Consider the following 10,733-nt stretch of genomic DNA (forward strand, 5'->3'; position numbering starts at 1 on the left):
CCACTAAAGCAGGTTCACCTAGAGCAAGTTGCACAGGATCATGTCCAAGTGGGTTTTGAGTCTCTTCAGAGAGGGAGACCTTAGAGCCCCTTCCAGTGCCCAAAGTGGCTCCAAGAGAGCTGGAGAGGGACTTTGGACAAGGGCCTGCAGTGCCTGGACAAGGTGGAATGGCTTCCCACTGCCAGAGGGCAGGGTTAGACAGGATATTGGGAAGACGTTCTTCCCTGTGAGGGTAGTGAGGCCCTGGTACAGGTTGCTCAGAGAAGCTGTGGCTGCCCCATCCCTGGAAGTGTCCAAGGCCAGGTTGGACAGGGCTTGGAGCAACCTGGGCTACTTGAAAGTGTCCCTGCCTATGGCAGAGGGTGGAACGAGACAGGCTTTAAGGTGCCTTCCAACCCAAACCATTCTGTGATTCAACGATCTTGTGTGATTTGGGATGGTTTTGTTCCTGATGACCACAACTGGAGTTCAAGGTGCCCCAAAAAGCAGGGGGGGTCTTTCCCCCCATCCCCAGTGAGGTGACACCCATCACCATCCCAGATGAAAAAATATTCACCTCTCAAATATCCAAGTCCAAGCAGTGAATCCTTTCTGGAAAAAGAAAATAAAAAATCCTAGAGGCAGGGTTTTCTTTCCTTCCTTAAAAGCTCTGGGGACCCTGAACCCCCAGGATGAAACCCTGCAGGCAGCTGCTGTCCTACTGCAAGAAGATGGGGAAGAGTCAAATCCATCATTTCTTATTTATGAGGTAGAGGAGTCACAATCCCAACATTCCCTGCCTAACAGGAGGCCAGCCTGGTGCCAGCCCCAGCTCAGATAACGTGATAAAAAACCCTGGAAATGCCTCAAGATGGATTAAAACATTCCCATGGTCAAAATGTAAATGCTTTTTTGCCTTTGCAGGCTGGTGCATGACCCAGAAAGCCCAGAGAAATGGCAAAAAGTGCCATTTTTTTTTCCTGCCACAGGCTGCAGCAGCACAGCCAAGGTTAGAGCAAGGCAGAGGACACACACAGCTGACAAAGGACCCAGCTATGAGCACCACAAGTAGCTGCCCTGGGGTGGTTTTTCTGTATTTTATTTTCTTCTGCATTTTAATTACATGATAGCAGAAGCTTCTTCCTAACGGGAAAGCTGGAAACCAGTTTTTCCTGCAGCAAAGCCAATTCCACAAATGCTATCAGTGACCTGTGAAGATGAAAAAAAAAAAGCCCCATAAATCAGCAGAGCAACATCTTCCCTTCCTTGCAGCTGTCACCGGCCTATTTCACTGGGCTGGGATGTTATTTATTGTTGTTTTAAGCACCCAAGAGAAAAGAAAAGGCTCCTAAAACCCCACTTAACCCATCCCAGCTGCAGGGAAAAAAAATCCCACATAGGCAGGAGCTATGCTACGGGACTCAAGGCGAGCTTCAGCCTGTCTCCACAGCTCCCAACTGGGATTCAAGGGAATGAAACCCCCCATTCTCCCAACCCCGGAGCCTCGCCAGCTCCTCGCCTAATTAAAGCATGTGGCCGCTTGCAGGGTGGAAAGCCGGAGCACCGAGGCTCCAGTGCCTCCAGAGTGAACCCTACCACTGGACCAGCACCATGCCTTGAAGGATGCTGGAGTCTGGATGAGCTTCTGGGGTTGTATTGGGAACCAGCCAGTTCCAGCTCCTCTCCGTCAGAGAGGCAAAGTTTAAACCCAGATTTTGCTCTTCAAACCACTTTTGGTTTCTTTGCACCTCACATTCGGGGATATCAGAGCTCAGCGGGATGGGGGGAATAACAAGGATGGGACGAAAGTTTGCACGACTCGTGGGAGAAACGCTGGCTGGCCACTACGCAAGGAAAAGAGGGCAGGAGAAAGCCCGGAAAGGGGCCACTGGGAAAGCAGAGGAAAGGCTTAAAAAGATTAAAACAGGACAATGTTATCAGGCAGCTACTCCATGGCCCTGTGCCATGGATGCAGGGGGCTCTGACTGCCGGCTCCGGATGCACGGCACCCACTGAAGAAACACCCATCAGATGTCTGAGTGCTGAACTCTGGCCCCAGCTGCACCTCTGAACCCAGACACGGGCGGTGAAGCACCACCAGTAACACCTGGGAGCAAACTGGGGTCAATCAAGAGATTGAGCAGCAACTGTCAGACACAAAGATTAAACAGCAAAACAAAGGAAATGGGAAATATTTTTTGCTCCCGACCAAAGCAGACAGGTTTTCACTGGTGTTCCTGCCACTGCAATTCGCCCCGAGGCCAGAGGGATGCCAGGGGTTAATAGCTATCCCTGCACAGTGATTGTGCCAGCCGGAGTGGTGGGATGTCTTGGGAGACCTGAGCATTGGGATGCAGGGGATGTTCTGGGAGACCCATTTCCACCATGAGAGTCAGATTTACAGTGATACAGGCTGTCCCAAGGTCCTGGTGTGGTCGCGGTGAGGCTGATGCATCCAGGTGGGCTGGGCCTGGCCGTGGAGCACCCCACCCCAGTGTGATCCCCATACCAGGCCTGGAGTCCATCTTGGGGCAGAGATGCTTCACCACCAGCCCACCCATCCCTGGGATGGATGCAGACCAGGTAAAACATCCATCAGCCTGTTTTATCACCCGTATCCTAAATTCCCCTGCCGCTGGACTGACGTTAACCACCAGGAGCTGCTGGCACAGCCTGGGGCAGGCGCAGGGAGCGGGACCAGGAGCCCGGCCCACCTCTCCCTGATGCCTGGCCATGCGGAGCGACACACATCCGGACCACCGGCCTGGGATGGAGCGGGATCCAGCCAATGTCCGCTGTACACCACAGCGTTAATCCTGTTGCTAGGACACCCACGGGCGAAGAAATACAACACTTGTCGGATTAGCGTCTAGACGAGCTGACCTTTCCCTACGCTGGTGAGTGAGGTGGGACCGCACAAAAATCAGGCCCCCGTTGGCTAAAAGGAGGGGTTCTGTTTTCTGTTGTTGTTTTGGTGTTTGTTTTTTTTTTTCCCCAAGATGGGAGCCAAGGAGGGAGGGACATCACTGTCACTGAAAGAGTCATTTCACTACCTGCTGCCAGAGAGGGATGTGCAGGAGACCAACCTGGGGCTTGCAACCTGCTGCCAAGCCTGGGCTTTGCCCAGCAACTCGGCTGACAAAAGAGCCTTTCATGAGAGGGGGCGATGTCAACTCTGCAATTAGCAGGGGAAAAGAAAAAAGAGCCGAAAGAAGATTATTACCTCCAGCAGTTGCCTCTGGGGGCCCCTCTCCAATGGTTTCCTTAACTCTTTCAGCTGAGCCCAAGGAGAAGGTGGGAAAGGAGCCACCAACATCAGCAGTGGCTGGCTGGATCCAGGGTGGCACCTCAGCCTTGCAGGATGCCGTGAGGAGGCCCATTCCCTTGGGTGTCCTGGGACCCAGAGGGAAGCAGGACCACCACCCTGTTGCATCCCAGCTGGGAGGGAACCATGATATCTCCATCCAGCCCAGCGCCGTGAGAGTCCCGGCAGGATCATACGCTGACCTCAGCAATCACATCCTCGCTCAAGCCATCGTGACAGAGAGCCCAGCCCAGCTCAGCCCAGCCCCCTGGGTCTCACACAGGATGGGGGATGCCAGGACTCCCCCACACCCTCCACCTTCATGGCCTGACATCTCCACCTCCCCACCAAAAAGATGCAATCACTTGTTAAAATAAAAACCCACATGCTTTTATCAGATGGTGTCCTGGTTACCCCTCCAGGCATCTTGTCCCCCAAGGAAATCCAGGAAAAGGTCACCTGAGTGAGAGCAGCTCGCCCTGACGGTGCCACTATCCCCTATCCCAAGTCATCCCTGCAAAAAGCAATCTGGAGAGCAAATCCCTGACCTGGCCTCCAGCCTCCAGAGCCTTTGATATGCAAGAGACTAGCCTGAGCACAGGGTGGAAACACGTAGGGACAGCTCACCTGTCTGCCAGGAGATGATGCTCTGTAAGCACTGCTTTCCAGGCTTCCAGGTGAAGTGGCACTGAGGTACCTGTTCCTGAGGAGCCAGACAAGGCTTCCCCACATCCCAAAGATGCCCCTGAGGGCTGGAGCACTGTGCTTCTCTCCGTGCAGAGATTTAACAGCAAGCTCCAGGTACAGAGGTCCCCTGAGCAGCTGCAGAAGTAACAACTGGTTAATCGAATCCTGCATGAAGTCTGAGCTATCTGGTCCAGTGGAAGGTGTCCTTCCCATGATAGGGGGTTGGAACGAGATGAGCTTTGAGGTCCCTTCCAACTCAAACAATTTTATGAATCCACAGTAAAAGCCAAAAATCACATGTGTGTTGCTGCCACACGCCTCTCTCCATCCACAATGCCAGTGGCTTGGACTTTCTCCCACTCCCGATATTCATGGGGATTTAACTGAAATCATTGCAGGTTTCTTCTCCACCACCTCCCACCCATCAGAGCGCCCCTGAGTCCCAGCTCTCAGCAGGACAGGGCACATCAAACCCTTCTGCTGTCTGGGGAGATGCCAGCACCAGCAGGAGGGTACCACAAGGAGTTCTAGAACTCTGTGTCCCCCACAGGTCCTGGGTCTGGGCAAGCCCATTCCCTTGAAGGGACAGTAACTATTGCCACCCTATCCTGGGAATGGTTTTAGGAGTGGGGTAGAGGTCCTAGGGTGTTTCCCCAGGAGGGAGAAGGGAGATGACCCCATGCTGGGGTTTGGCGAGGACCCTCGGGAGTGATGGCCCCCCCCAGACCAGGCTAACCGAGAGTGTTCATCACCAAGTGAGTCCAGGATCTCTATCCACACCCAGCAGGAGCTGAGAGTTCCCCAGGATAGGGGTCCTGGCCCCTCTGAAAAGCATTTTGGGACCACAGGGGAAGGACTAAGCTGCAAAGGTGCCTTCCTACCATGCCACAAGGGAGCACCGCCAGCTTATCTGGGGTTATCAAAAAGGTGCTGTTTATCCAAAAGTCAACAATCTCCAACTCAATTAAGTTACACACTAACAAAGTGGGTGGGAAAGAATAAATTTGTTTGATTATAGTGTTTCCCAGAGGGAAGGCAGGTGGCTAACTTAGGAATTATAAACTCAGAGATAGCTTCAAGAGCCATTGGGCTGTCGGAGATTTATGCCAGTGGGAAGAGCATGGATGATGATGCTGGATTCCAGTGCCCTGGCTCCTATTCCCACCCCAGGCTGTTCGAGTAGCCTCCCACAACCTGGGGACAGGGTCAGAGGAACAGCCAGATCTTCCAGTCCCTTGGGGAGGAGGAAACCAGCAGACTGAGTTTGGGAATAAAATAAAAGTACAATAAAATCCATTAATGACCAATTTCCATCTTAGAAAAGGCGATGCCAAAAAAAAGCAATAAAAATTCCAAAAAGCAACCTTTTTAAGTGGAAACTAGCAGAAACGGGATGTTCCGGACCAGATGTTGCTTGCTGAGAAAGCCCCCAGCGCAGGGAATGCTCCTGCCAAACAGCACTGCTGGCCAAAGCCAGGAGCACAGCAAGTCTCTGGAGCCTTGTCCTTGGAGCAGGCCCATCCAACAGTCCTGTGGGGTGCTGGTATCCTGCTCCTCTCCCAGCACTTTTTTAGGATGTTCCCACCTTTGAGTTGATGGGAACCACTCCTTCACCCCCGACGGGTTTATTAACCACACTCATACTTCAAGGACTCCAAACCCATATTAAGGCAATGCCGGAGCCCTCATTAGCTGTACACATTTCCAAACCATTTTCTAACCCCGTTCAGCTCCTTGTGTTTCAATTATATATTTGGCAACAATCTCTCCAGATTAATCAAGTTTGATACTAAAAGCCAAAAAGCCACACACGTGCTGCTACCGCATTCCTTTCTCCATCCACGAAGTTGGGGACTTGCTCCCACTCCCCAGTATTTAAGCAGATTTTGTACCAGCTGAAATAACTGCAAGTTTCTTCTGCACCACCTTCCTCCCATGAGTGTCTCCCCTGAGCCCCAGCTCTCAGCAGGTCAGGGCAGATCCTCCCGAGGGCGGCAGCAGCAGCGCTTCTCCACACACATCAGTACCCAAGGGATGAGGAATGTGGCTGGAGGACAGGAAAGTCAGTGAGGGCATCCCACAGCTAGCAGAGAAGAGTCCAACCAATGGATGGGGTGAGGTGGAGCCCATCTGTTGCAGAAGATCACAGACTGGTTTGGACTGAAAAGGGACCTTAAAACCCATCTCATTCCACCCCCTGCCATGGTAGGGACATCTTCCACTAGCCCAGGTTGCTCCAAGTCCCATCCAGCCTGGCTTTGGACACTTCCAGGGACGAGGCAGTCACAGCTTCTCTGGGCAACCTGTGCCAGTGTCACATCACCCCCACAGAGAAGAATTTCTTCCTCATATGTGCTGCCTCCAGGCTGCACACGCAGTCAGAGAAATGCACAGGACACTCTTGGAAAGGATTCCTCTCCAATGCTTTCCCAAATGTCATCAGATACACCAGAAGATCATTAAAATGTTTTATTAATCCCATACCTCTGGGCTGCTGATATACATCAATACTTAATCCCAGATGTCTCCTTCAGTGCTTTGAACTCTCCACTGAAACGCCAGAATTAATTCTTTTCCTGGTAAACTATCACACTTTGGAAGAGACACAGCGCACTTGCTGGGATTGTTATTCCAGGGCTTAGAGCATCATCTCTAACAGTCACCATGGCCCAGAGCAGTGTAGGAGAAAAGCTGGTGTCTCTGTCACAGAATGGTTCAAGTTGGAAGGGACCTTAAACCTCATTGTGTTCCACTCCCCTGCCACAGTCAGGGACACCTTCCACTATCCCAGGTTGCTCCAAACCCCATCCAACCTGGCCTTGCACACTTCTAGGGATGGGGCAGTCACAGCTTCTCTGGGCAACCTATGCCAGGGCCTCACCACACTCACAGGGAAGAATTCCTTCCTAATATCCCATCTAACCCTCCTCCCTTCAGTGTGAAGCTATTCTCCCTTGTCCTGTCACTCCAGGCCCATGTAAAAAAATGTCCCTCTCCCTCCTTTTTATAAGAGGATGCAGCCTTGGCTCAGTCCTCACCCCCCACTCCACATGCTCCTGCCTCCTTAAAAAGAAGCAGTGACATCCCCCCACTAGAGCAGAGCCTGTTTCCCAGCAGCACATTTATCTGGTCAGGGATTTTTTAAGCCACGCGATGACGTCCGAAGCAGGATTGCAAAATGTTTTCTCCAAGGGCTTGGATTTGCTATTTAGCAGCACCCAAATTGTGTCGCCATAAACACTGGAAGAAGAGGTTAGTCCAGCTGCAGGCCAAAATAAATAGGGAGCAATGTCATCAAGAGTCTGCTATTCAGAGCCAAAAAAACCCACTTCTCCAGAATCTGGGAGTGTATGGGCAGGATTTTCCACTGGCCACAGGGAAAAGCAGCTCAGCTCTCCATCCCTTTACGGACATGTACCTGTGAGGAGGGAGGTCCCAGGCACTCACAGACACACAGGGCCAGAAGACACGACATGGAAATCTAAAATCAAGTCAGAGCTCTGGGAGAATGGAGGTTGTGGATGGACCAAGTCCAGGTACAGAGCTGGAAAAATACTGGGAAAATTAGGATTAGGACATGAAAAGGTTGCATGCACCAAGGCAAGCAAACTCCTGTCTGGGAGGGCAGCCACTCTGCAGGAATACTTAGTCTCTTTTTAAACCCAGTTTCCAGTCCAAAAGTGCCATCCAAGCAGGGCCACTTCATTTCTGTTGCCACCTCCTCAGGACAGGCAGGAGGGATGGGAGCCACCTGCCAGAAAATGATGGACTGGGAGCCCAGAGGTGCTGCAGGACCATGTCCACAGCCTTGGCTCCTTCCAGCTGCTGGAAGCTCAGGGCAGCTCCCCCTCCCCAGCAGCTCCCACAGCACAGAGCTTCGGCAGAGATAAGGCTTTGCAAACATAAGTCCTGCCAGCTGATAAGGAGATGAAGAGCCTGCGGAGCTTCTGGAGCACAGCATCCTCCTCAGAGCATGGCATCCTCCACAGTTCCTCCAGCCCATCCTGGGAGCCTCGGCAATCAAACGATGCTGTCGGACCTGAGAGGTGCCAACCATTCCCAAACCAAACCTGTGATGCCGAGTGCTGCCTGTAGCCATTTTCCACAGCCCTTCCCCTAGTCTTTCAAAGGGATTCCTAAAATAACCAGTTAGGAAAGCTCTGATCCACCTGTCAAAACACCCCAGGGACCAATGGCAGAGCCCTTGTGTCCCAGGCTGTAAATCGCTGAAGGCACATGTTTGTGAGGAATCCCAGCCATCAGGACCCAGGACCCACGACCAATTGGAGATGAAAATAAAATCAGGAATGAGTCTCTCCACTGGCAGCAAGTGGCTTCAGCACCTGCTGTCTATAACAGAGGGAGGAGGCACTTTGAATTCCCAGGTGCTGCCTTGCTCCTTCAGCAGCAGCAGCAGAGCTGGATGTACTTGCTCATCCCAGCCCCAAACTGGTGCACAGAAAGTCCGTGCAAGAGAAGATCATAGAATCATTACTCTTGGAAAAGACCCACAAGATCACTGAATCCAACCATTAACCCAGCACAGCCAGTTGCACCACTAAACTATATCAATGAGAGCCACATCTACACATTTTCTGAACGCTTCCAGGAATTGTTATTCCATCACTTCCCTGGGCAGCCTGTTCCAATGCTTGGCCGCTTCCATCACCAGACTGGGGAGGCCTGGCCAGCTTTGTAAACCCCCACTGTTGGGGATCCCCCATCTCCAGGGCCTTGGCATTGGATTGCCTCGCTTGGGAATGGGGTTTCCCCCAGTGTCTGACCCAGCCTATGCACGAGGGATACCCACAGCAGACAGACTCTGTGATTTCTCCCACCTTCTCCAGACTGGACCCACGGCAGCATCCCTGCAGCATCCTCATGGCTACATGCCCTTCCTGAGGAATCCCAGAGATCCACTGATAAGAGGCAAGCCCAGCCTGGAGCAGCTAAGCCCCCAAATTTGAAAGGCAGGGAGATAAACAGAAAGCTTATCTCCATGCCAGGAAGGCCTTAGGAGCAAACATTCCCCAGGAGCCATCACAAAGGCAGGCTGGAAGAACAGGCCCTGCAGTCCTTGGACATTGAACCAAGGGAAGGGGAAAAAAAAAAAGAAAAGAAAGGAAAAAAGCCACACCAACCCGCTGAATTCCTCTAAAACTCGATCCACAGCCTGCCTTTGGAAGACAGCCAAGTCAGCTGGGTGAAACGGGCACCTCCCTGCCAGCGGTGACCGGCGCCAGCCACACTCCCCCTCACTCCCCCCCCCATGCTCAAATGCCATGTGAAACCTCCTGTCCCCCAGCGTGGCTGCTCAAAGGTGGGGGGATGCACCTTCAGCTCAGCAAAGGGTCCTGACCAGCCCTGAGCACCCAAGGGAGCAAGGATGCTGATGGAGAAGGGGTGGGAAGGGCAAGGATAACTCTGGGTAACCACTATTAAAAACCAGCTCCTGGCCCTCCAGCTCAGCTCAGCCGCACTGGACAGTCTCCAGGGACCTAAAATAGCCAATTCAGGATTTCACATGGGAACAATGTTCCCATCTCTGCAGATCTCCAAGGGGAGCTTTGTTCCCGTGGTTCCCGGGGAGGCAATCCATGCCACCAAAAGCAGCATCATAAATCTAGCCTGGGGCACTTGGAGAGCTTCCCCCAGTATTCCCGGACATGCTCTGGCAGTGCTGGGCATCCTCGTTGCCCCAGACAGCCTCTTTCCCTCCACAACATGACCCAGCTGCCCACGGAGCAGTGCCAGATCTGTTCTTAGAAGACACAAACCCTTGGTCCAGTAAATAATCCACTGACTTCACGGCCGACTTCCAGCTCGCCTCCACCTGGGGACACCACTAACCAACACACTGTGCCAGCCTGTGGTGACACAAAGGGACACAAGTGATGCCTCTTAACACAATGGCACAAGCCAAAGACAACCAGACCATTACCCTGGAGAAAACCCACTCTCTCCCGCTTTTTGGATTGCTTGCAGCTCAGCTGCTTTGGCAAGCAGGGTTCCTGGGATACAAGTGGGGCAGCTCCTTGTTTCAGCCATGGCTGCTCCCGTCTCCGGGCACTGGGCACTCATCCAGACACCGGCTGCGAGGAGAGGAGGGCTTTCATCCCGCCTGGCAGCCGGGAGGAAGCTTCCCTGGCAGGGAGGTAAAGTTCACCAGAAAAACAGGCAGTGGGAGAACCGGCTCGTGTGCCTTGTGGGGAAAGAAGGGCTGGAAAGCTGAGTCAGCACTGAATTCCCCTCTCCCGGGGCACCAGCAGCTTGCGAGGTGGGATGTTTCATGGTTTCAGGGAGCCCCGAAGGGAGGGAAAAGCCCGGAGTGGTATGAGAGGTGTTGCATCCCCAGGGCACACACTCGCGGCTTCCGGCCACTCACAGCACTTTCAAGGACAGGCAGCCACAAGGAGGACTTGTGGAGAAACCGCTAACACATGGAGCACGGCCACTTTGGGGCAACGCCATCTCATCTATCTCACAGCCAGCATGGACCAGATAAATCACTCTCATTCCAGGGAACTGCAGCCAGGGATTTCCCCCAGCATCCTTCGCCGCTGATAGGATGGGGCACACGGAATCCCCACGTTCAGCAACCACGAGGCCGTTGAAGGGGTGCGTGCAGGGATCATTCCCAGCGTTGGGAACCAGGACTGAGCGCAGCATTTGGCCCGAGGGGAGACTCCACTCCCCATTCCTGCTGAGGAGCGCATCCCAGGGGATAGGGGCTTCAGGACAGCGAGGGGCCGTGGGACCCCGG

At 53.1% G+C, this 10,733-nt stretch overlaps 1 protein-coding gene across 1 annotated transcript in view; it reads right to left on the minus strand.

The window, feature by feature from the left end:
* Positions 1-1,571: 1,571 nt before the first annotated feature.
* The window catches only part of LOC108639466, a 33,898-nt gene continuing 24,736 nt past the window's right edge, over positions 1,572-10,733 (minus strand). The window contains exon 16 of the mRNA XM_029959589.1: positions 1,572-1,823. Coding sequence (XP_029815449.1) covers positions 1,572-1,823 — 252 coding nt within the window. The remainder of the gene's footprint in view (positions 1,824-10,733) is intronic.

The sequence above is a fragment of the Manacus vitellinus genome, unplaced genomic scaffold (genome assembly GCF_001715985.3).
Source record: "Manacus vitellinus isolate BGI_N305 unplaced genomic scaffold, ASM171598v3 scaffold_20_pilon, whole genome shotgun sequence".
NCBI lineage: Eukaryota > Metazoa > Chordata > Aves > Passeriformes > Pipridae > Manacus > Manacus vitellinus.